This window comes from Sparus aurata, chromosome 10 (genome assembly GCF_900880675.1).
Source record: "Sparus aurata chromosome 10, fSpaAur1.1, whole genome shotgun sequence".
NCBI classification, from domain to species: domain Eukaryota; kingdom Metazoa; phylum Chordata; class Actinopteri; order Spariformes; family Sparidae; genus Sparus; species Sparus aurata.
Genome location: NC_044196.1, coordinates 25,632,822 through 25,659,538, shown reverse-complemented (window position 1 = coordinate 25,659,538; position 26,717 = coordinate 25,632,822). Strand labels below are relative to the sequence as shown.

General features: G+C 40.3%; 3 protein-coding genes across 4 annotated transcripts; 1 reads left to right on the top strand and 2 right to left on the bottom strand.

Moving 5' to 3' along the window:
* Positions 1 to 7,849: 7,849 nt before the first annotated feature.
* cfap184 (cilia and flagella associated protein 184) lies at positions 7,850 to 15,135 on the bottom strand. Of its 2 annotated transcripts, XM_030431465.1 has the most exons (4): positions 14,251 to 15,135; positions 12,042 to 12,389; positions 11,583 to 11,955; positions 7,850 to 8,253 (listed from the first exon to the last, which is right to left on the bottom strand). In XM_030431465.1, exons 1-3 carry the CDS (start codon positions 14,989 to 14,991, stop codon positions 11,626 to 11,628), a joined length of 1,419 nt encoding a protein of 472 aa, XP_030287325.1. In that variant the 5' UTR covers positions 14,992 to 15,135; the 3' UTR covers positions 7,850 to 8,253; positions 11,583 to 11,625. The 2 variants fall into 2 exon arrangements, with proteins under 2 accessions (XP_030287325.1, XP_030287324.1); XM_030431464.1 differs by having other exon boundaries at positions 7,850 to 11,955.
* Positions 15,136 to 15,171: 36 nt separating this feature from the next.
* tada2b (transcriptional adaptor 2B) lies at positions 15,172 to 20,805 on the top strand. The gene is made up of 2 exons (XM_030431463.1): positions 15,172 to 15,523; positions 17,152 to 20,805. The coding sequence occupies exons 1-2, from the start codon at positions 15,254 to 15,256 to the stop codon at positions 18,358 to 18,360; spliced, it is 1,479 nt and encodes a 492-aa protein (XP_030287323.1). The 5' UTR covers positions 15,172 to 15,253; the 3' UTR covers positions 18,361 to 20,805.
* A 393-nt stretch (positions 20,806 to 21,198) lies between these two features.
* grpel1 (GrpE-like 1, mitochondrial) lies at positions 21,199 to 25,505 on the bottom strand. Its single transcript, XM_030431994.1, has 4 exons — positions 25,371 to 25,505; positions 23,936 to 24,083; positions 23,032 to 23,113; positions 21,199 to 22,335 (listed from the first exon to the last, which is right to left on the bottom strand). Exons 1-4 carry the CDS (start codon positions 25,436 to 25,438, stop codon positions 21,989 to 21,991), a joined length of 645 nt encoding a protein of 214 aa, XP_030287854.1. The 5' UTR covers positions 25,439 to 25,505; the 3' UTR covers positions 21,199 to 21,988.
* Positions 25,506 to 26,717: the final 1,212 nt, after the last annotated feature.

Sequence of the window (26,717 nt, the reverse complement as noted above, 5' to 3'; positions counted from 1 at the left end):
TGCATGTTACAATGTGGTCTTGATCTTGTAATAATGTGCAAATCTGTTGTAAGTTAAGATTGAATCTCCAAATTGAGTTACTTTAACCTTGCATAGGCAACCTGACCAATTTATCCTTTGTAATGTCTTTTGGATTCTTTGTATTATCCAAAATAAAGCTCATACAAACAGTGTGAAAATGTTGTCTTGTGTCTTCCAAATTTCATAAAAATTAGGAAAGCCTTAATCCGTCATGCTTGGTCTATAATGACAAAATTATGTTGATTAAACAAACTATATGAAAAAAAAAACCTGACCAATTTACTTTCCATATAAATAATAGTTTGCATGACTGTAGACACGTTTTATGTTTTTGCATGTTGAGCTTACCTGCTGTGCACTGATTATTTGGAAGTTACAGTCTCCTAATCGACCTTACCCAAACTTTAGTATATCAAGTCAACAGTCATTTCGTGTGTGTGTGTGTGTGTGTGTGTGTGTGTGTGTACTGTGTGAATAGGCCGCCTTCCTGTGTGTGTGTTTGTGTGAGTGCGTGTGTAATGTGTTCGTAGGCTGCCTGCCTGTGTGTGTGTGCACTGTGCGAATAGGCCTGATTATTGTTGTTATTATTATCGTCATCATTTTTAATTACGTTAATGCTGTAAATCCTACTGTTGGTGTCTGTTTCCTTAATTCTATTTTTTATTTGATCTTTACAAGAAGATTGACTATTAAAATTATATTAACATCTTCACCTCTTTCTTTCAGTCTGATCACACAGAAGTCTCGTCACATCTGTGCAGATCCGACTCTCTCCTGGGTTGAGAGCATCATGAGGAACCTGGACGAAACCTCCTTTTAAATTGACTGCCTGCTCTTTCAATTTTCTGATGCTTTTGGCCCTTTATCAAATAACATTCTATGACATGCATGTTACAATGTGGTCTTGATCTTGTAATAATGTGCAAATCTGTTGTAAGTTAAGATTGAATCTCCAAATTGAGTTACTTTAACCTTGCATAGGCAACCTGACCAATTTATCCTTTGTAATGTCTTTTGGATTCTTTGTATTATCCAAAATAAAGCTCATACAAACAGTGTGAAAATGTTGTCTTGTGTCTTCCAAATTTCATAAAAATTAGGAAAGCCTTAATCCGTCATGCTTGGTCTATAATGACAAAATTATGTTGATTAAACAAACTATATGAAAAAAAAAACCTGACCAATTTACTTTCCATATAAATAATAGTTTGCATGACTGTAGAAAGGTTTTATGTTTTTGCATGTTGAGCTTACCTGCTGTGCACTGATTATTTGGAAGTTACAGTCTCCTAATCGACCGTACCCAAACTTTAGTATATCAAGTCAACAGTCATTTCGTGTGTGTGTGTGTGTGTGTGTGTGTGTGTGTGTGTACTGTGTGAATAGGCCGCCTGCCTGTGTGTGTGTTTGTGTGAGTGCGTGTGTAATGTGTTCGTAGGCTGCCTGCCTGTGTGTGTGTGCACTGTGCGAATAGGCCGCCTGCCTCTGTGTGTGTGGGTGCTGTGTGCGTAGGCTGCCTGCCTGTGTGTGTGTGTGTGTGTGTGTGTGTGTGTGTGTACTGTGTATAGTAGTCTGCTTGACTGTGTCTGTTTGTGTGTACTGTGTGCGTAGGCTGCCTACCTGTGTGTGTTTGTGTGTACTGTGTGCGTAGGCTGCCTACCTGTGTGTGTTTGTGTGTACTGTGTGCGTAGATTGCCTGCCTGTGTGTTCGTGTGTGTGCGCTGTGTGTGTGGGCTGCCTGCCTGTATGTGTACATTGTGCGTAGGCTGTCTGCCTGTGTGTGTGTGTGTGTGTACTGTGTCTAGACTGCCTGCCTGTGTGTGTGTACTGTGTGCGTAGACTGCCTATGTGTGTGTGTGTGTGTGTGTGTGTGTACTGTGTGCGTAGGCTGCCTATGTGTGTGTGTGCGTACTGTGTGCGTAGGCTGCCTGTGTGTGTGTGTGTGTGTGTGTGTGTGCGTGTGTGTGTACTGTGTGCGTAGGCTGCCTGCCTGTGTGTGTGTGTGTGTGTGTGTGTGTGTGTGTGTACTGTGTATAGTAGTCTGCTTGACTGTGTCTGTTTGTGTGTACTGTGTGCGTAGGCTGCCTACCTGTGTGTGTTTGTGTGTACTGTGTGCGTAGGCTGCCTACCTGTGTGTGTTTGTGTGTACTGTGTGCGTAGATTGCCTGCCTGTGTGTTCGTGTGTGTGCGCTGTGTGTGTGGGCTGCCTGCCTGTATGTGTACATTGTGCGTAGGCTGTCTGCCTGTGTGTGTGTGTGTGTGTACTGTGTCTAGACTGCCTGCCTGTGTGTGTGTACTGTGTGCGTAGACTGCCTATGTGTGTGTGTGTGTGTGTGTGTGTACTGTGTGCGTAGGCTGCCTATGTGTGTGTGTGCGTACTGTGTGCGTAGGCTGCCTGTGTGTGTGTGTGTGTGTGTGTGTGTGCGTGTGTGTGTACTGTGTGCGTAGGCGGTCTGCAAAGGCTGAATGCATGTGTGTACTGTGTGCATAGGCTGCCTGCCTGTGTGTGTGTGTGTGTGTGTGTTATTACCCTGGCTCTAGGGAAACAACATGTATTACTCAAAGGTTATATGTAAGAAAACTACATTTATTGTAACCAAAAATAAAAAAGGGAAAACAAAATGGTGTCTGGAGACCATGCGGCTGGTCCTGGCTGCAGGGAGAGACCGTGGGTGGAGCCACACAGGGCTTTTAAGTCCAGCAGCAGGTGCCAGGTAACGAGGAAAGGAGGAGGGGAAGAGAAACTCCAGGTACACTATAAAACACAGCACAACAGGTCTTGGACATAACAGTGTGTGTGTGTGTGTGTGTGTGTGTGTCTGCATACTGTTTACTGTCCGTACTGTGTGCCGAGGCTGCCTGCCTGTGTGTGTGTGTATGTACTGTGTGTGTAGGCTGTGTGCACAGGCTGAATGCCTGTGTGTACTGTGTGTGTACTGTATGTAGGCTGCCTGTCTGCATGTGTTTATGTACTGTGTGTGTAGGCTGCCTACCTGTGTGTGTTTCTAAGTGTGTGTTCTGTGTGCATTGGCTGCCTGCCTGTGTATGGCGTTAAATCGATGTCAAAACTATGGGAGGCCGTTTAGGGTGTGTGTGTGTGGGTATCTGAGTGTGCGTGTAAAATGTCAGTGCGCCCGGAAGTTGTTTCAATGTAACCGGAAGGCACCGCCATCTTGGACAGCTACTTAATAAGATTAATAAGATTTATGAGCAGGTGATGTGCCTTGTAGTGACAGATTGTGGATCTAGGCAACCATATTATGCACAATTTATCACGTGCTCACAGATTTAGGAATAATAATAATAATATTAATAATAATAATAATATTTAGTTCGACATCCCTAAACCTATGGAGAGAGAAGTAGCTGTCCAAGATGGCGGTGCCTTCCGGTTACATTGAAACAACTTCCCGGCGCACTGACATTTTACACACACACACTCAGATACCCCCCCCCCCCCCCACACACACACACACAGAAGTAGCCTATATCCCGCTGTGTGAGAAGGTGGTAGGGTGTGGAAATTTTCAGTGCGTGTGTGCACATTGTCAATGTGTGTGTGCACGTTTTCAATGGGTACGTGCACATTGTCAATGTGTGTGTGCGCGTTTTCAATGGGTACGTGCACATTGTCATTGTGTGTGTGAACATTTTCAGTGTGTATGTGCATGTATTTCAGTGTGTATGTGCACATATTTCAATGTTTTCACCCTAAACGGCCTCCCATAACATTCTGTCCCGTTTGTGTCTGCAAGCGTTAGCAGTCTCCATCGGAGTTGAATAGTCATGCTCGTTGTTCATATGGGTTGTAAACGGGAGGTTTTTCGCTGCCGAAATTTTCGTGCTGTTGTTTTTTCATGTTCGGGCTGTAACTGTTCAGGAAAGTGGATTATATGACTTCAAAAACTATTACATCGGGACTTTGTTTAGGAGCTCAGACGGATGCAACTGCTGAGTACACCATCTTACTGGAACCCGGAATTACAATGTCCAAAAGACTGAAACCATCCGTCGCCCAGTTAAGGAAAAGAAGGAAAGAAGAGGAAGAAAAACGTGAAGAAGATAAAGGTACAGTAACGTCAATGTGTTGAAGGGAATGAACTTAATAGTTTAATGCATCGTAGTTACCGTTGTTGGAGCAGAGTGTTAGCTTGCTAGCTTATCGGACGATAGCAGCATTGTTTAATAATCAGTAAATAGCTGAGTCGACGTAAGTTAAAGGCACCATATGTAAGAATGTGGCCAAAAACAGTTACTACACTCAAATTCAAAATACTGCGGCGAGTCGTATCCACCTCCCCCTCCACCCCCTCCCCTCCAGACTCGAGGTTGCCAGAGCGGACACACAATTCTGTTCTCTCAGTAAAGATCAAGATGTATTATTATTTATGGTAACGTTAGCTGTTGACTAGGGATGGACATATCAGATGGAATAACGTTATGCATGATATTTGACAGAACTGTCCTTCATTTTTGCCTCCCCTTTTATAACGTTATATAGTTTATGGCGATATACATGCAAAGACCTAAAGAGGACTCGAATTTGGCTAAGTATCAAATGTAAGATTTCGTATTGTCCAGCCGCTGCTGGCAAACGCGCCGACAGCGGCTGGACATCGAGTGGACATCGACTGGAAAGCAGCACGCTGGAGACCGGATGCCTGTACCAAGACAGTGCTAATGCTGCTAGCGTTGGCTGTGCTGCTAACGTTTGTTTCTATTATTGAAATGAATAACGTTATTACTCGACAGTTCAAAGTATTCGAAATGTCCATCCCCGTCAAGCTATGATGCTAACTTAGTTAGCCAAGCTTAACTTACCTGTCTAGGAGAAGAGTAGCCAATTCTGCATCCGTTTTCAAATTCCTCTCAGCTTTCAACTGTCTCCACTGTTCAAATGCATCTCCTATATAGACCCTCGCTTTGCCTCGAATTTTATCTTGGCATTTTTGTGATTCATAACGAGGTCTTTTAGATTTCGTTGCCTCCGCCATTGCAGCTCAGTTGTAACTGGCAACCTGTGGTTGCTCGGCAGCTGAGACTCTACTGACTGCAATGATTTGTAGACGGCGGTGGGTGGCGCCACATGCCAAAACATGATTTCAAGAGAGATAATATGTTTGCACAATGCCTTATTTATATTGTATTTTTATCACTTGTTTCTTTCTTCAGTTTTTATTTGGTGTGATATTTTTGACTAAAATGTTGAATACATACATGCAGTTTCTGTGTGAGTGTATGAAAACTGATTGTGAAATTGGCCGCGATGGCAAGGGGACACCGGCTAAGATCTTGCCTAGGGCACCAAATTACTCAAGGCCGGCACTGTTTCTTGTGATTGCTCACTGTCATGGCCTCTGAATGCCATGGGTGAGGTCGCACTGGCTATCTGATGTTTTAATACAGTGCATGCTGCCCCCTGTGGACACAAAGGTTGAATGCAGACTTAACTCCCGTTTAGTTAAGTTTCACTTTCGGTTTTGGGGATAAGGAGAGCACATTGCTGGTGCTGCAGATGATTCTCGTCGTTCTTTGTAGGCTACTGTGTAAAGATTAGATTTTGTAATTGAAGCCACAGAAGGCCATATCCGTAAGTTTTTATGCTTTATAAGTTTGGTGAGGTTTGGTTGTGTATTACAATCGTTTTTATGTTGTACATTGTAATAATTCATCCATGTATAAGAGGCAGATTTGCTCAGCTGTTAGCTTGTTAACCATGTAGCTCAGATATTGTTCTGATTCATGTTGTTACATTCATTTTGAAGTGTTCTACTTCACTTTTCCTCTGTTTGTGCATATTGATAAATGTTGTCTGTACTTACCTGAGTCAATGGCCCTCATATCAAACGAACGTACGGCAGAGAACCGTGCGTACGACCATTTCCACGCAAACTTCAGCATTTATCGATTTGGACGTGAGCGGAAGCTACGATCAGATCTGACGTCAGGTCTGAGCTGTACGCAAATCTGAGTCTGTGGATTTGCGTGCAGCACAGCAAAATCTGTCTGAGTCTGAAAATAATTATTAAACAAACCTCAGCTGTCATTAAGCATAAGCAGTCACATATTTAGAACAGATCAAAACGGATTCTTAAAACGAATAAAACAAAATAAAAAAAAATAATTAAAAAAAAGCCCACAGTTTTACTGATACCACTTTTTTGTAAAATAAAATATGACAACTAATTAACGGAATACCTAATAACCCCGCTGGCAAACCCTGCCACAGAGCAGGAACGGAGATTCAGTAGTGCGCACACACTCACACGGGTCACAGTGGAGCGCTGCTTCGGGTTGCTGAAGGGCAGGTAGCTCTGTCTCGGACCAGCAGGGGGAACGCTGCTGTATACCCCAAAGAAAGTCTGCGATATTATTTTGGCCTGGTCAGTTTTGCACAACATTGCATTAGTGAAGGGAGTGCCTCTGATGTGCCGGCGCTGCCAGGATGCCGATCTCCATCTCGGAAAAGTTTATCTTCTTTCCAGTGTTTCTTCTCTCCATGTTTGACCTCAGTGGGCGAGGCCTCCGAACCAAGGATATTTAAGGGCGTAACATGTTAATGACGATCGAATTCAGCCACCGCATTTATCAAGACCTGATCATTCGTACGCTGGAATTGGTCAGATACGAATGTTTCATAAATCACACGTGTGTCCTGTCGTAAGACCAATTCTGCGCTCAGATCTGCACCCGTTTTCATGCAAGATTGATAAATGAGAGCCATTATGATTATGATTCTGCAATGGTTGCATTTTAAAAACCTGTATTTGTGGATATTTTGTATTGCAGTTTCACAGTCCAGATATGTTCCTCAGTAAAGGTCAGAGACAACGCCACCTGTCCGGTCTCTGAGTCTTTTTTTGGGCATACTTGATTGTTTGGGCTAGCTGGATAAACTACTTCAGCCCGAAGAGGGAGGCCAGCATACTCACAGTTTCTGTAGCTCAGCAGATGTGGGCCATTTCCTTGCTGATACCCTGATGCATGTGTTCGTAACACCAGTAATGACTTTCTGGTATTTGACCTACCAATAGGACTCTATTTCTCAACCTTCCCGCAGCCACTAGTCTGAACCTATAGCTAAGACAGGTAGCAATGATGGGCTTCCAGATGGGGTTGAAATTATCTCACGAATAGAAAGTCTTGTGGGTTCGAGAGGAGAAGTAGGACATATGCAACACGTACCTGATCTGGTAGAGGTACTTTCAGGAGTAGGTAAGTTTAAGCCTGGTAGTGGCAACATTATGAAATTCAAAACACACATTAATTTCCAGACTGTCCTTTTATGCCAGACCATTCCCTGTGGTGTGGTGGTGTAGTGTGTGTATATTTTTGTTGACATCAATATGAATGCTCAGTTTCGAATCCGGCTCCCAAATTAAACAATTATATGGTGTGGGGATGTAACTAGACTTTATAATCGATTAATAAAGGTGGATATGTTAAAATTGTATTAATGATATAGTTACTCTTTCGACTGATGTTAAAACTATTTAACATCTACTATACGTATAATATGACTTCATCAGACTTGCTACTGTGTGTATTTTAGATTTATTATTTCCAGGTAGTGAATTCAACTAAAAGTCCTGATGCCAACCATGTGTAAATTTGCCCCAAACACCATACCAATTGAGCAACAACTCACGTAGTAGTTGCAGCAGAAGTGGAAAAGTATTTCTACTTCTTCTCTCAGATGCACATACTTGATGTGTCCATGATTCTGTTTAATTACAACTCTAAACTCCTCACAGTGCCATTAATTAATTGCTGTCTGAGGGTGAGGCTGAAGTGGGCCACATCCAAAACAAACAAACAAACAAACATATATTTGGAAATATCTTTATTTTTGTGACACAATTACTGGATGTTTTCTGAAAAAAAAGTCAAGTAACTCAAGTCAAGATGAACTGTATCTGGAACCAGAATCAACTGATAGTGTAATGACATGCAAGTATGTGTAATTTATCAACTTAAAGTCTATTGAGTGTGAAACTGCTGCCAAGTCTTTTATATATTCACAGTGGAGTCACTTGCCATCTCTTGCGTACCCTGCGCTCCCTTGGAAAACTGGAACAACGTCGACCCAAAGGATGTACAATCCATGTGGATGAAAGTGGAATCACTTCACTGTCCTGTATCAGCCACTGTGATTCCAGCTTGAAAGCTATGCAGAATTTACAGTCAATGCCAATCAAGGTCTTCCCACAGATCCGGTAATATGGTGGACTGCTGCAAATATAAAAAGTAGGCATTTTAGTCTGTATCTATTTGTCTTCTGTTCTACGGTGTCACCCTGAAAAATAAATAATCTTCCTGTGTGGACTTGTCCCAGCTGTTGTTCAGGACTCTACTGGAGGCGCTGGAACTACAAGCCAACTGAGGGACAAGCCTTATTTTGATACATCTCTTTGATCCAGGGGGTGGAAGGATCACGGAGTGGCCCACCCACTCCGTAATCCGTCCACCCCATTTGGTGAGTTTTAGTGTGAGGGAGTAACCTTCCATTTGTAAGCCTTTTGTTTCTCTTCATATTTAGATACAACATTTTTCAATTGTTCATGCAATTATATAGATGAGTCAAGAAAGGATTTCTTGTGATGCTCATCCTCCACAACTTGAGGTGGTGGAAGATTAATTTATTTCTCTATTTCTTCAGCTTTTTCCTCTTGAAATCCACTTTATCAAATATAGTTAATAATAGTAGTAAGTAGTAGTTAGTTACAAATTAGAGATTTGTGTGGTGCAACAACTCGATGTAGCAATGCATTATAGTGAGAGAAAAGAAAACAGTTTGCCATCATTGGAGACTCCAGTTCCACCCCAGCTCCAGTCAACCAAGGCCTCAAGACTCTGTGCTTGGACACCCTTCCTCTTCACCATCTACATGCTCCCCCTTGGTCAGATAATTTGCAAACACGGTCTCAACTTTCACTTCTATGCTGATGACACTCAATTATATCTCAGCACCAAACCATCCACCCAGCTACCCCCACAGTCACTCGTCAACTGCCTCCGAGATATAAAATTCTGGATGACATCAAATCTACTCAAATTTAACACTAATAAAACAGAGCTCATGGTTATGGCATCCAAGGCGCTGCTCCAGAAGGTTGGAGAACTTCTCCTGGACGTGGACGGCTGCTCTATATCCCCATCCACGTAAGTCTGCAACCTGGGTGTCATCTTCGATTCCACCGTATCCTTTCAATCACACAGAAAATCCATCACAAAATCAGCTTTCTATCCTCTGAAATACATCTCCCTCCCTCTCCCAACCTGTGGCTGAGACCCTCATCCATGCCTTCATCACCTCCCACCTGGACTACTGTAATGGAGTCCTGTCCTGGCTCCCTTCCAAAACCAGCCCCCACTCTCTGGAACGCTCTCTCAGCTGAAATCCGCAAAGAGACTTCTCTGGAGAATATTCAAAAGAGACCTAAAAACCCATCTTTTTAACAAGGCCAATCAACTCTAGGTCCAGCCCCATCAATCAACTTTTCTATCTCTTTATCCTATTGTATTTTTTTTGTTTATCCATTTATCCTTTGTTTAGTTGTTAAGTCTCTTAGTTATTGGTAAGTGTCCTTGGGTAGTCTGAAAGGCGCACTATAAATTAAATGTATGATTATTATTATTAAAACAACAGAAGAAGCTTACCTCAATGTGATTTTTTTTCAGTTTCTGTCAAGAGCAGCGTGCTAGCTAACGTTAACATTAAGGGCTATAATGTTTACTGTTGCTTGGCAGCACCGTCAGCTGCTCTGCAAAGGCTCCTTCATTTGTTATTGTGGTCCGGTTCAGAAAGTACCAATGTAGTCATTCAGATATTTTATATTATTGGGGTGGCCCTGATGATTCAGTTCAGCAAATTTAAGACTGGAATGAAACCCCTAGATTACCACATAACATGTTTTGAAAGTGCACAGCACTGGTTTAAAGATCATTTTTAATTTAGTTCATCCATCTCCTGAATCCTGAACTTTGTAAGTAGTTGTGTCAGTGATGCAATGATCTCTGAAGCAAGTGTATTACATTCACTCAATTCATTCTTTTTGTCGTAAAATCAAATGTATTGTCATTGTATTGTGTATTTGTATTGTTTGTCTTTAGTCTCTTTTTCTCTGTAACCAAAAAGTAGGAAAAAATTAAAGCTAGAATGCAGTAGCTGGTGTAGAACTCGTCTTGGGTCCCATTTTTCATCCCCATCCTCACAGCTGGCTACACAGAACTGGAAGGACAAAATGGCCTTGCCTTCAATGAATTTTCCTCACTTAGGTTTCATACACTATTGTACAGTAATGCCATCTACTGACTCATGGTTAGAAAAAACTGATGGAACCGTGTTCAGCAGTCCCTTTATTAGTTTTGAATTTGCACTCGGTATCAAAAAAGTTGGAATGACTGCAGATAAGTTCAGACCATGTGCCAGAGACAATCACCTCAAGTAGAACTTAGAGGAATACTTGGGTAAATACTCTTGATGTCCATTCATTTAGCATGGAGCCTGATTGTGATTACCTCAGCGTACAGTTTTTTAGTTTGTTGGTTGGTTTGTCAGCAAGATTACACAAAAACTACTGAATGGATTTCAACAAAATTTGGATGGAGGACGGGTCTCAGCCTGAAATAGACCCATTCACTTTTGATGCAGGTCTGGATAAAGAGACGCCTCAAGGAATTTCTTTCCTCATATTCTTTAATATTGCTGGATAAAGTGGGGTTTTTTCAGCATCTACAATCATTTAACTGGGAATGATGCATGGATCTAAAAAAAAAAAGCTTGCATATTTAGGTGGCTTGTATCTACAGAAAGGTCAAAAGTCTTGTCACGTAAACCTGGAAATAATCAGAAAGTTAATTTTTTAACCTGTTAGTTATCCTTTATTGTTTTTACTGCTTTTACTCTTTTTATTACTTCTTAATTCCTCTGATGTGATGTCATCTTCTCATCGTCCGTTATTGATTTTAAATTATTTTATCTCTAGTTTTGCGTTATTTTCCTCTCTTTTTTATTTCTAGGATTTTACCTATTTTATGGCCTTTAGGACTTTTACCTGTCATGACTCATATTGTCTTTTTGTGTTTTTTTCATTTTCTGTTCTGTCTTCTTGTTTTAACTCATCTTAGAGTAGGTTTACTTATGTTTGGCTTGTCTGTTGAGAGTTTATCCTGGACTATAGTGTTGCTTTTGCTTGTTTCGTCAAATCACTTTGTAAACTCAGTTTTTTAAGGGTGCTTTATAAATAAAGTATATAATATATATTATTATTATTATCATTTGCTTTCTGACCCCTCAAGCTTTTTGATATTTAAGGTGATCCCAGCCTTTTGGACACCACTGTACATCTTTCGAAAATTTACTGTCTCATAGCAGGTGATCATGCTCCTGCCGTAGCTTGTCCAAGAGACATTTTAGCTGACGTGGAACACTGACCATGATTTGGGATCCTCCTGATTAGGTTACAACCTTGTAAAGTGGCCTAAACACAGAAACTGGTGGCTATGATGACACACCAGATAAAATCACAAACTGTAAGACCTGATGCTCATGGTTATACCCGACGGCCTTTGTCTTTTGAATCAGGCTTTTTTTGTATTCACTCATGAGGCTGTGTCCAGCTTCTTCTTCCATCTGCCACAGCTGAAGAGAGTCTCAGCCTGCTGGCCCTTCAGGTTCTCCAGTTGCTCCTCAATTTGGTTGGAGGCGTCCACAGTCTCCTCAAAGTCCCGCAGCAAGACCCTGTTCCCCAGCAGTCCACGACACTCCTTCAGCTTTAGGTTGCATCTCTGCAGGCCGTTGCGTGCCTGTTTTGTCCTGGCCAGGAGGTTCCTCTTCCTTGCAACCATAGCCTGCACTTCAGCTAGCTGCTCTCGCTTGGCCTGGACCTCCATCTGGCTCCAGAGCAGCTTCTCCTTCATGTTTGACAGAAGCTGGTAGAGCAGAAAAAAACAACATATTTTGAAATGCAGCTACAATTTCTTTGACGTAATCGGTACCTGTGGATTCTTCAACTTACCTCCAAGCTGCTGCTTATCTTTTTCTCCATCTTGAACGCTTCCTCATTTTGCTTTTCAGCTTGTTTTTCGAGCTCCAGTCTCTCAGCCTGCAGCTTCTCAAATTGGAGATGTAGAGGGTCCCTGGCGTGTTCTTCCCTGTCACGGAGCTCTGCCTCTAGCCTGTAAATCCTGATCTTTAGCTTGAGGTGCTTGTGACGTAGCTTGATCAGTTCGTCCTGGTGAAGCTGCTCTGCTACCAGGGCTGACTCCACTTTGGTCTGAGCAGCTTGTTTACCAAGGCTTCGGGTTAGCAGTGTGACAGATACATCCTGCTTCAGTGCCACAAAGGCTTTCCATTCATTTTCCACCTGAGGACAAAGATGATTATTGGGCAACAAGTTGTCACATGTAAAGTTATATGAAGATACATGCAAGGACCCATGTCTACCAGGGCTAAATGTTTCAATCAGGGTACACTGGGTTAACACACGGCTTAAAGTTTCAATTTTCTTTGGCAGACTTCCATGTTGTATTTGCAAATTGTTTGCTCCTGAAGCATTCTTCTGTTTGCATAGTGCTGAGAGCAGTGTCAACATGGTTCTGTATGCATGTCACATCCACCTAGCTCACTGTGTAGCAGCATGTGTAGACCCCTTGTATTCCTTTTCTGAAGAGATAGGAAACCATTTAATCTTGGTTTCAAAGTAGTTCTCATAAAAAACACATCCTTGGTTATAACATTTTTAGATTTTAAAAACCATCAGGATTATGTAGGTGTGGTTGCATCAGATTTGAATGAAGGTGCTGGCAATACAAACAAACCCCAGTACTGTCATGAGATTTAGACTGAATTGTTGCAGAAATCTAATTATTAAAAAGGAAAGTTTTGGTCATCACAAGGGTTGCAGCAATATACCAGTTTCAAGTTATAGCATCATATGGAAATTAATGGTTATTGTACCCTGAAAAATATAGTATATATTTCAAGTTTTTATCATAATTATATCTGTCAGAACAATGTTTTGGGAAATAATGATAACTGGTTTGTTCAAAACTCTTCTGTTTTCATTTTGCTGAGAGTTGATGTAAATGTTAATGTATACTGCAAAATTTGGATATTTTATGCCATGCATTATACAGTGATCTCATACTATTGCAAGTTGCAACCCTAGACATCAGCTTTAACCAACTATGTCACACCAACTTTAAAGCAGTAAGAAAAGCAAGACAAGGATATAATTATTTTGTATTAACTAACCAAAACTCTACTTGGGCATAAAGTTGTGTGCTCATGTAGGATACCACTTTTTGACATATTGCTGCAGCTCATGTCTCACCACCAGTGAGAAACAGTCTCAACATTGATGCCTCTATGTGACCTACGAAAGCAAACCTTCATTGAGAAGACTGGCTATTTCTACATTGTTATTATAATTATTCTTAATGCCTGTCACTAGCCTGGACTCTGACATATCCGGGTTGGATAAATCATAAAACTGATATTATTTTGTTATGGCAGAGTGCTGAGGATGGGTCTAACAGCCATAGCAGTGAAGCTGCTCTGTAGTCTGGCTAAACAGCACTTAAAATAGCCTAGTATATTTAGTTTAACCAATGTCAAATACAGGCTTTAATCTTAGAAACATTACTTCATCACCATGCATCCTGCAAATAGTTGTGTTTCAAACACAAAAAAACAAAAAATAAACCACATCTTACACCAACCAGATCAAGATCCTTACCACAGGAGGAGGTCACTTTTGTCCACAGGGATGGCCAGAATCAAGACAAAATGGTGTTAACTTATTACACAACAAAAGTTACACAACCAATGTGTAATTAGTATAGAGTTTGGAATTCAGACATTTAATATACATAACACTACACCTTAAATAACCCTTGAATTAATGTTCCTCCAGTTCCAATACTGTTTATATGTCTTTATTTTATTCTATTTCAGCTTGTTTTGTGATATTTCATGATCATGTTTAAAGTTACTACAGGGAACTGTTGATTCTGGTGGCCCACTTTGTTTTTGTGCTTTCACGCCAGACTGCAGAGCAACTTCTTTACTCAGGCTGTGAGACTCCTTAATTCATCCTCAGCGCACTTTTAATTTCATTTTCATTCATTTCAACCAGTTAAAAGGTTTTTGTAGTACATTTAACAAAAATGTTGTAGTTTTTTTGCTTCTTTTTACTTTGCACAAGTCCAAACAATAACACCAACCTTGTCCAGCTTCTCTTGGGCCTGTAAGCTCAGCTCCTCTGCCTGATGTTCAGCTGTCTCTGAGTCAGTGGTGAGCTGGGTCTTTAGCTCAGTCAGGGTCTTAATGTGCTTCTCATACTCATGTAGCTGCTCTGACATGGGCAGCTCCCTCTCCAGTTGGGTGTCATCCCCTGCCTTCTTGTGGAAGTACTCTGCCAGCTTCATCTGTAGCTGGCTGCTGCGTAGGCTGGCTTTGTCCCTCTCCTCACACAGCTCCTGGAGGAGCTGCATATATTCTTTATAGTTGATATCGTCACCGTCTGCAGGAGCAGCAGTGAGTTCCTTATATTCGGCCTTGTCTTCCTCCACCTCCGAAGGACTTATGTTCTCTCTCTCCGGGGTGTCAAGGTGCAGTCTGTGATGTTCATCATCATCATTGCTGTTGATCTCAAAAATGACACTCTCTTCATGGGACATTAACTGTTTATTGTCTTCCTTTATCTTCAAAGCCAAGTCTTCACTTGTGATGTTGTCCATACTGGGGAGCTCGTTTCCACTGTTCTCTTCTGGCCCAGAGGTGGCTGCTTCTTCAACAAAAAGGGCCTCTTCAGCGGCTTTCATACTTCCATTATTTTCTTCATCAGGATCTGATGCAAATATTTCAGCCGGGACACTTTCAGGTCCATTAACAGTTGGAGGAGAAATGTCTGGTGAATCTGCTGAAACTCCCCTATCCGTTTCATTCTTCACGTCTCCCTTCATTTTTTCAATAAAGAAAAAAACAACTTACCAAAAGTATATTTCAATTAGTCTGCAGATACAGGATCCGTGCCCTTAGTTAGTCGGTCAAACTATTCGTTTTGTTTCGGTTGTCCTGGAAACTGGGGTCGGGAGCCAATCAGAGGCGGCCTGACCCTTCCTCATTAATATTAACAAGCAGGATGTGAGTAGGTCGCGCGGCGAGGCTGGTGGTGCGCAGGCGCGACGATCTGCCTCCAACAACAAGAAGCAGGAGCCAGGCAACATGGCCGACCTGGGGAAGAAGTACTGCGTGAACTGCCTTGCAGATGTTACAAACCTGCGGCTTCGCTGCACCGACTGCCCCGATATCGAGCTGTGTCCGGAGTGCTTCTCGGCGGGCGCAGAAATTGGTAATCACCGGAGATGGCACGGCTACCAGCAGGTCGACGGCGGTCGGTTCTCTCTCTGGGGTCCCGAGGCAGAGGGAGGATGGACCAGCAGGGAAGAGCAGTCGCTACTCGATGCTATCGAGCAGTATGGATTTGGAAATTGGGTAAGTAGTTTTTTAAAGTAACTTTATTTAATTCCACAATACATCACATAACTCTTAACAGTAGTTGTGTTTGTTGTGCGTAGTAAATGTCACGACTGAAGTTGCTAGCGTTAGTAGCAATAATGTTAGGTTAGGGTAAAGTTACTGACCTTTATCACAATTTATCTTCTCTTCGTACTGTCAGGAAAGTTGGACGACTGAGCCTAAATAGTAATGGAAAATACACACACATATATATATATATATATATACATATATATATATACTATATATATATATACATATATATATATATATATATAGATATATATATATATAATATATATATATATATATATATATATATATAGATATATATATATATATATATGTATATATATATATATGTATATATATATATATCTATATATATATATCTATCTATATATATATATATATATATATATATATATATATATCCGTAGGGTTACGGTTATATATATGTGTGTGTGTGTGTTTATATATATTTATTGCTGTGTAACACATCTTTGTGTTATATTTATATGTATATTTATATGTATATATATATATATATATATATATATATATATATATATTTATATATATATATATATTATATATATATTCTATATATATAATATATATATAGATGATGTATATAGATAGTGTATATATATATATCTATATATAGATAGTATATATATATATTTTATATGTGTATATACAATATTCTACTATTTTATTATAGTATATTATCTATCTATATATATATATATACTATATATATATATATATAATGGGTATATATATATATATATATATTATATAGAATATATAGTATGTATTATATAATAGATCTATAGTATATATATATATACTTCATATATATATATATATATATATTATATATCATTTACTATGTGATATATATATATAATTAATACTATATATATATATATATATATTTATTATTATTATTATTATTATTATTATTATTATTATTATTAAACTTTTTTTGGGTAGCGCCCGACCGATATTAAACATTCCAATATGGACATATTGGCCGATTAACAGACGTTTTTCAAATGTGGTTGTGAAACACTTAAGACCCACTAAAATATGTAACAGAGGCAAGATATTTAACAGATGATAACGTTTATTGCTGTGTAACACATCTTTGTCACTGCTGTTTGATTAATACATTTGCGTAATCTGTGCCAAAAATGTTTATAGTGGTTGATAAATTGATACCTGAAGTTTTTTACCTCCTAATACTCGTATCGGCCTCAAAAAATCGAGTATTGGTCATGTTGTAGTTGTAACCCGTAGTAACCCTATCTTTTTGTATATTATTCCAATAAATGTATAACGTATATCACATTCTTAAGCTTCTGATAAATGTAAGCTTCATGAAAACACCAGCTTATAATTTTAACACTGCATCCTGTAATGCACTGATTATTATTATTTTTTTTTACAACCAAGGTACCTTAAGTATTAATTAATCTGTTATTTTATATTTATTATTCATAAATGTAAATTTGTCTGATACATTCAGTAATTATTTTAGTCCAGGAGTGTATCTCTGTGCTCATAAAAAACAACATCCTGTTTGTGTTGTCTTTCAGGAGGACATGGCTGCTCATGTTGGAGCATCCCGAACTCCTCAGGAAGTCATGGAACACTATGTCACCATGTACATCCATGGAAATCTCGGTAAGGCCTGCATCCCAGACAGCATTCCAAACCGGGTGACCGACCACACCTGCCCCAGCGGAGGGCCTCTGTCACCTAGCCTCACCACCCCGCTCCCTCCACTGGATATCAGTCTGGTTGAGCAGCAGCAACTGGGCTACATGCCTCTACGTGACGACTATGAGATTGAATATGACCAGGATGCAGAGAAGCTTATCAGTGGGCTGTCTGTGAACTACGATGATGAGGATGTGGAAATTGAAATGAAACGTGCTCATGTGGATATGTATGTGCGTAAGCTCCGAGAACGGCAGCGACGCAAGAACATCGCCCGAGACTACAACCTGGTGCCTGCATTCCTGGGCCGAGACAAGAAAGACAAGGAGAAGGAGAAACCAGGACCACTGGGAATCATAGGTGCTGCTGGTAGTGTGGGTGGGGCAGGACCTGGTGGTGGCATGGTTGGATCAGGCTCCACGACAGGAACAGGATCAGGTCCTGTTCCGAGTACACCCAAAAGAAAGATCACTAAGGAGGAGAAGGAGCAGCGGGTTAGGCTGCGGGGGCTCTGCCAGTTCATGGCCCATCGAGAATTTGAAGACTTTTTTGAGAACATGCATAAAGAGCGTGTGCTGAGGGCCAAGGTCCGTGAGCTGCAGCGCTACCGCCGCAATGGCATCACTCGCCTGGAAGAGTCTGCTGAATATGAAGCAGCACGTCACAAACGGGAGAAACGCAAGGAGAACAAAAGTGTAGTTACTTCTAAACGGGGCAGCGGAGGAGCGGGTGGGCTCTGCTCTGGGATGGGAGGAGGGGGTGGGGCTGGAGGAGGAGGCGTCTCTGGAGGGTTAGGCGTTGGAGGAGGGATCAAAGAAGAGGGCAAAGACAGTGAGTTTGCAGCCATAGAGAATCTGACAGGCTTTGACCTGCTGTCAGACAGGGAGAAGGTGCTGTGTAATTCTTTAAACCTCAGCCCAGCACGCTACCTGACTGTCAAAACCATCATCATCAAAGATCATCTGCAGAAAAGGCAAGGTATCCCGGCCAAGAGCCGGCTGCCCAGCTACCTTGACAAGGTCCTCAAGAAGCGCATTCTCACCTTTCTCACAGAAAGTGGCTGGATATCCCGAGACGCCTCATAGCTAGCCATCTGTGATCAGGAAGTAATAAGTTTATGGTTGCAGATAGCTCCATTGGCAGAACTGGCTGTCACCAATTCTTTCAAAGATGACCATGTGAATATGTACATTGCAAAGAACTTGGATGGCCGCTGAAGAAAACATTTATTTTCATACCAGGGCTAGGAACAAAAAACAAGCATTTATTTTTCTATTTGGAATGGGACAGGGGTGAAAACCAATGCTTTGGGTTCAAAGTGCTCTGTGTCCGTATTCTTACTACGTGATGATAACCACAATCCTAACAAGTATTGTGTAGTTGCAGAGATATTTTAGTGTTATGCCAGCAGGCTCACTGAAGATGTACATGGAGAAATGCTAAACCGCAAAGTCATTTCATGCTAAAAAGAAAGGGTAAGAAGAGTAGAAATTTGTTGGGTAAATGTTTGCCAGCATGGCATTGATGTGTGACAGAAATTATCACTGTTGTAGCTGTACTTGAAGTTGTATTTTCAGGATCTCTCAAATTAAAAATTTGTTCAGCTGTGTTAAAGCTTAAAACATTTTAACGCCGCCTTTTTGTAGAAAGTCAGCAACTTCTCACCTCTTTAACCATTTTGATCCTTGCTCACTGCCTATAAGGGAATGAAAAGATAAAAGCAGCAAGGGTTTGACCATCATTTAGCTTTCCTTGGACTGAGCACTAGCTGCCTGAATGCAATTTGTAAGTCCAACAGATACAGGTTGACATAGAGCGAAACGGATTGATCAGCCGTGCTGATGTATCTGCTGATGTTAGCATGTCACTGATACATCAGTACTGGCACACATGTCCAGTAAGTAAAAAGTCAGTACAGAAATGCCAACGAATATTTTAAAGAGATAGATAAGAAACAGTGTTTTCATAACATTGTTGGCCCGCTAGAGAGTAAGAAATCCTGCTTGGTACATATAATTGTCAGGGCTTGCCTCCCAATGTATGAATGTTCGACATATAAGTTCTCTCTGACACTGTTTTGCAGGGTGATGCCGACTACAAAAATATGTCATCCCCATACAAACATTGTTATAAAATAGCGAGATTATGTATGATACTAGTATCCAATGTGAGAAAATAAGAATAGGCCTTAAAATCCTGTATTGGTTGGGATCTCATTTGTATTTACGTTTTAATGCGTCAACAGAAATGAGCATTGAGGATAAACTCTTCTTTTTTTGAAGTGCTGCTTTGAATTTGGCCCAAAATGTTTTTATTTTTTATAGAAGTGAAGTTCAGCTCAGATTTAAATGTGTCTATATGGTTCAGTACAGGTAAAGAAGCAGAATGTGTAAGGAAAGGCCATAATTGCACTTGTACTAATTATCGTTTTTTGTGTATGCATGATGGGCTGACATTACACCTCTTTATCCTTTAATTTTTTTGGCCAGTGTTACTCCTCACTTCATTAGATGCCACAGACCTAACACCAAACACTAGCACTGGGGTTGACCATATCACATGCACACAGCTTCCCAGATGGTGTGTCAAACCAGGTGTTACCTGCAGCCTATCATTAGTTTTTCAGAGTCACTACACTTTGTCTGGGAGGCTGAGCCATGAGAGCAGCACTGGTGAGTCATTTTCTTGCTTTTCTTTCCTACCAGCTGAGCTGAGCAGTGGCTACTGCGCTATTTAAATATAAATTAAACTCTTGAATCAACTGTCATTTCACAGCCGGAACAGAAGCTCTCAAATTACAGCTAAGGAAAGCATGTGAATACAATGGCATGTGTGCTAGATTCATATTCTTTGCCCCATATTGGTCTTTTTGGGATGACATGCAAGTGACAAGTGGTGGTTGCTCTGTTGTGATAGGCACTACCTTAAAAACCAAACAGTAATGACCTTAAACTGTCAGTTGCAATTGATGGTTCTCCTTAGTTTGAATGTTTCTTCCTTTAAGTAGCCTAGTGATTTTTATTTCTCCAGATTTTGACATTGTGCTGTCGTTCTGCAAGTGCAACCAAATGATCCACATTGTTTCAAAGTGGTGTGTTTTGGTGTAATTGTCTAAGAAAAATATGGCAATCTTTTTCTTTCCCAGTGAATGAATATGTTTTGTAAGGGGGGGGGGTTTCTTATGTTATGTCACCAAGTGTAAATAATTTTGTAAGATAAATTGGAAAAGAAACTATAATTGATGACCTGTTAAATGTACAGTATTTTGTGTCATGCTAATTTTTTTTTTTTTAATAGCTTTTGTAATAAAAAAAAATGTGATTACAAAGAAGCATTTTCTGAAGCGTTGGTTATGGTGATGGCATGCTGTTTAGCTGTCTCTAATCTTGTTATCGAGCTGTTCTGTTGTCCTCTTACTTTGTTGCTGCACATGACAAGGTATGTATGGAGATGTATTAAAAGTGCAAATACTCTACAATTCTAAATAGTCCTGTTTCCACTTCAACCATTTGCAATTGTGTGAAGCTAAAGGAGATATTAAACCTGTCAAAAGACTACATGTCAGCTGTTGCAAAGCATGCATGCTAGCCAGCATGCTAAACATATTGTTCTTGTCTTTTCTAAAGCTTTTGCACTAGTAGTGTAAATACTGACACTTGTTGTGGTTATGTTATGTGGGTATTGGTTTCCAAACTATTAGTGTCATAACAAATCAAGCTTGTAGGCCCGCCTCTTAAAATCTGTTCAGTGTGTACACAGAAAATTTACAATTTGAGCAAGACATCTAGTGTCAAACATTCATAATTCTACACAATGAAGCTCAAAACATTCAACTGTAGGAACAAGAAGAAGTACAGTTCAACTGCAGGGGAACTTTAAAAATTGTATTTCAAGATGAATGTAATACAAACACCACACCAATATGTCTTTCAAACTTGATCAATTTATTCTGATGCTGTGCCAGCTCGGACAATAATCCTTACATATAATTATTTTAATGGTTTACAGATTAAGCTGTCACATCTTTGACTTTTAACATATGGACATAACAATGTCTGAGGCTGGCTCACCAGAGCTTGATCACAATCAGAGGAACTATAGAAATATGTCTTTGTCATCAAGACTGGGAAGCCAGAAACTCAGTACAAAGTAACATTGCAGATCTTTGTTTTAAATCGTCATGTCCTGTTCCTTGCTTCTTCTCACAAACTGAATTAAAGACTCACAAAAAAATACAAGTGAGGAGTCAAGGGGCCTTAAAGAAAAGTCCAGAATACCACCAGTTCAGGATCAGCACAACTCAATGTGTGGATGGATTTTACATTATAGCTCACCAAAAGGAGTCTTGTAACTCCAGGGGTTTATGATTTGTCTGTTGAACTTTTGGAGAAATATCATGTTTCACATGCTTCTCTTCCAGTTAGGATGGATGGTTGTGTGAGGAGATAGGTAAGCCTCAAACAGTAACTTACTCACATGACGGATGACAAACTGAAATATTACTGTAAAGACTGTCCTGTGCCAGACAAAGTGTGATGTATCTGTTAAAATCTGGTCCAGATACAAGGTTCAGTTGAGTTGGGTCCCAGTCTCTTTGAGGTACCTAAGGGTGGGGGTAGTGTGAGGACAGCCTTGTGGGTCTGCTGAATCTGAAGTCATCCACTGCCCAGCCACCAAAACAAATCCCACTTTGTCACAGCTACATCATCATTTCTAGGGGGCTTTGGCGACGCCCACTAATGCTGGTCTGAGGGTGCGTCCATGAAGCTTGTATCCCACTTTGGTTACTATGGCGACGCTGCCAGGCTCCTTGCCCTCCACTGGGGCGTGGAAGAGAGCCTCGTGCTCGTAGGGGTCGAACTTCTGGCCTTCAGGGTTGAGCTTGACCAGGCCATGCTTTGTGAACACCTTCTGGATCTGGACCTCGGTCAACACCAGGCCATCGTACAGGTTCTTCAGGTGAGGGTTTTTGTTCGTCACCTCCTCCTTGGGCACGCTCTCTGTGGCCTTCTCCAGGATGTCGGCCACCTCCAGCAGGTCCTTACAAAAGCCCTGGATCCCTGGTGATGGAAGGAAATTAGAACATTATTCAGCATGTTTTAAATCTCTGACTTTGCATTATTATTTTCATGCATCTACACTGTCTGGTTGCTCAGGTTTCGACATGATGACACCTAAAAGCCAGAAAACTTAACTCTACGTCAGGGGTATTCAATCTTAACACATCTTGAAAAAAACTGAACAGTCTTTCTCTGATATCCCATTCCCCAACTTTCTCTTGTTCAGTAAGAGAAGTGAGAGCAGCTTTACCTGCCAGGATTTTAGATCTGGGCTGGTATGGTAGAGGCCAGCCTCATACACATGTGAAGCTGTTTTAATAATGTATATAGCTGTTGTCAGAATTATGACAGAGTTGATATCGGACAGTAAATGTAGAATAAAAAAACTTTTAATATTAGAAAGCATGTTATGCATGCATTTTCAAATTGGTAAAGGTCTCATAAGCTAAATTCTAAAAATCAGGGATATTCTTGTATTTAAACAATTCCCGGTGCAAATACAAGTTAACTACACCAACTGATAAACCACTTATTGAAGTCACACAATTTAACCAAACATCTAAAGTTGCCCTGTAGTGGCATCTCCTGGTTGGAACACGCAACTGTAGACATTTTTATTGAGACCACAGAGATTACATTTAGCAGCATGGTAAAGCTCATGTGGAACGTATTGAAATGTGGAACACTTGTCATTACCGTATATTTTTGCATCTTCTATCATCTTCTGACTCCTCGTCCTGAGGTTCTCTGTGTCTGCTAAGGCTCGCTTGTACTTTTCCTGTAAAGATGGTAGCAACAGTGAATCATGGGTTAAAAACACAAGATTATCAATTATCATGCAATGAAGCTCTGGACTACCAACTACAGTAATTGGTAACCACATGTGTTTAGTACTTTTGTAAATATGACACTGATAAAAATGGAACACAATGTTGAAACTTAAATTGTTGTAAAGACTTACTCTATTCACAAATAATACTATTTGTTGTATGCAGTCACTTTTATTATCCTATACTTTACTATGATTTATCTGTCAATAGTTTTCTGATTAAATAAACAGTGAGAGGTTGCAAAAGAGGATACATCCAGAACATAACTACAACTTTAACAAGTTTTTTTTTCACCCACAATGTTAATAAAGACAATCTACCGTTGATATCTGTAGAAGCAATTACACAGAAAGCTTTTATTTGACCAAAATAAACACTGTCTCAGTTTGGCTTGTTACTCTGACTTAATAGTTACAGATAGTAATGGTAACAAAAAAATGCTTAATGTGTCAAATTGTTCAGACAATTATCACTTTATAAAGATATTTTGGGGCCTTTTTTTGTCTTTAATAGACAGAATTAGGTGAAGAGGCACACAGGAAATGGGGGAGGAGAGATAAGGTCATGGCATGCTAAAAGGTCACTGGCTAGAGTCAAACAGGCAAAGTTGTGGTTATATTGCATGTGCAGAAACCATTCAGCTACCAAGGTGTTACAGAATATTGTCATTTTACGGTTAAAGTTAGAATGATGCAGTCAAAGGAGAGGCAATGGTTCTCTCTGCTTGCTCAACTCTACTAAACTGTAAGTGTCCCTCTCAGTACTCTTACTGTCATCTCCTTGAGCTGCTCCTCCAGCTGGCTCTTCTCCTCTATCAGGCCTTTCTCTGCTGCACTCTGCTCGGGCTTTTCAGCCTCCTCCTCTGACCTGTCGCCATTCTTCTGCTGGGTGGCAGTACATAACAATCGCGGAGATGCTCTGTGGGAAAGACAAAAAGCACACAGTAAGTCACGTGTAAGTGCTGGTGGCTGCTCACTTGCCTGTCTTAATTATGTTCTGACACCGTGAATCACCTGACCACAAATGTAGGTCTCACTGTTCAGGCTTACATGAGCCATGACTGAGGTTACACATTATACTTCAGCATTTGTTAAGATATACTTCCTAGAATGAAAATGAATAGTCAATTAATTGAACAGTTGGCTGACTAGGAGGAAATCTGCCATTTTGATAGCTGATCAATTGTGTGAGTGTTTTCTTTCAGCAGAAATTGTCAATCTTACGTGGTTCCTGTCTCTTAAATATAGATATTGACCGTATCTAAACCCATATCTAACTACTGTACATGTTATTTTACTTATTCCCCGCAAGTTGGGGTATTCTGGTTCTTGGTCCAGACTTGCTAATTGATAGTATCAGACAGCCTAATTTACACAACTGCCAATTGTCAAACTACCAGCAGCACCTACTAAGCTTGTTATACAGCTACCCTATATGTCATTCGATGATTAACGTCCACCTTTACTTGATGGAATCCCTGGGAATTGTAAAGTAACTATTTCATCATCTCATAGCCAATACAGTAGTGAGGATATATGACGCAAAACTCAATTCACAAATTATTTATTTATCTATGCATGATGGTTTAGGCAAAACGAGACTCACGACAAACGAGAAACTGAAATGACTAAAAAAGAAACCAAGCTAAAATTTGCCGATTTATGAATGGAGTTTGGTTTGGCATTCTCTTGAGTCAAGAAAGACAGGTCACAATAACGGAAGACAACGCATCATACAACGAACTTCAGCTCACATAAAACAAACAATAATAATAATAATAATAATAATAATAATAATAATAATAATAATAATAATATAAGACAGACACATATCCACATAGCAGCCCGAAAGTTAGCTTAGCGAACTAAACTACAGCCCCCTCCTCTACATTCAGATATGTCACATTATGTCATCATCCTGTTTCTAGTAATGACATGCTAACAATGGCACTAATTCGCCGATGTGGCTGAGCAGTTTGAGACAGATCACCCCAACACACAAAATGTCTCAATAGTCAGTTTATGTCTGTAACTATTACTCACATAAAGGTCAACATTAAGGACCACGGTCGGTTATGAAAGCTAACGTTGCTAGCTGGCTACTGCCATCGTTCCCAACTCCTCTTCCTGCCAAACCAAGCCTAACGTTGGTTTAACCGCCATATTTGGTTTCGAAAAGTCCGTGATTAATAATTATGTCTGTTACCTTGTTAGCGCAGGCGAAGCTACAAGAGAGTAGCTCTGTCTCACTGCTCGTACACACCAGCTCGCCATTTTCACTATGAACAACTGCAGGTAAAACCTCCTTGTAACACACGCTGAAGGGATGCTCAACCCTGATGGCAGCAGCGAGCACTTTGAGCCAATCGAGAGCGAGTACGAACAACGCCTCCCAAACTTGACCAATCAGATTCAGGGAAGAGTTTGCCGGAGACTTATAGTTAGGTTGAGTTGAAGTTAAAGGTGAAAGGTACACATGTGACCAAGGACAGTTTTTAAAAAGCCTTATCAGGTACTCATCAGCTTGTCATTCAACTCCTACTCCTACCTGCTTTAATATTTTCCAAAGTAGAAGTGTAAAAAAGCACAAAGTAAAGACTTAACTTAGGTAATAGTTTAATGAGATTGCACAGAGCAGTACAGCTGCTGCATTAAGATCTTACAATAACAGACAAAATATAAATGACAATCAGAAAACTTTATCAGATTTTCTGTTGTCACATCTTACAGACAAAGACTAATGTTGAAGTGAAAAAACAAGGGAACCTGAAAACAAACTACAGTTCCTATGATGCTCCTGAAATGGGAGCACCTTGAGCCACTGAATGGGTCTCAGCAGAAAGACAAAGGAGTAGGGTTCAGTTCTTGGTTCTGCTCAAAGACTCCACTGGTAACAAAGACTTTAATATTGACATTTATGCTGGATTGTGCTGCTGATAGTCATTGATAAAGTAAAGTATAATTAATGAGCTCAAGCAGCTTATCAGTTTGGGTTTTGTTATGTCTGTAATTTGCAGCTATGTTAAATTGGAAATTACACTGTAAAATATGCGATAAACATATAACAGTGGAATTATTTAATTAAGAGTTTGTTGGTTTGAAAATGATACTTTGTAAAATTTGTACATTGCTTTTTGATGGTTTTCAGCCTGAAGACCAACCAACCAACTGCTGATAAAAAGAAATACAAATAAAAATGTGCAATGATTTTTCCTGTGTGTCTTGTTGATCCTGTGATTTCAGTTGCAAGCCATTTTCAAGTTGGGCTGGAGTTGAACAAACCTGATAATTTGGTGTTTCTCTGATATCTGAATGTATGCAATGTATACATTTACTCTCCTATAATTCTGTCAATAGTTCTTGGGACAAATATCTGTCTCTTTAGCTACTAGTTGCTTTACTTTCATCCCCATTCAGTCTCTGTGTCTGTCTGCTGTTTACCTGACCAGCACCAAGCTATAGTCGTAGCTGTAGCTCAAAACAAGGCTGTATAAATAAGTCATAGGACCAAGAAGTCCAAGAATCTAAAGAGACTTAAAAAAACAACTCAGTA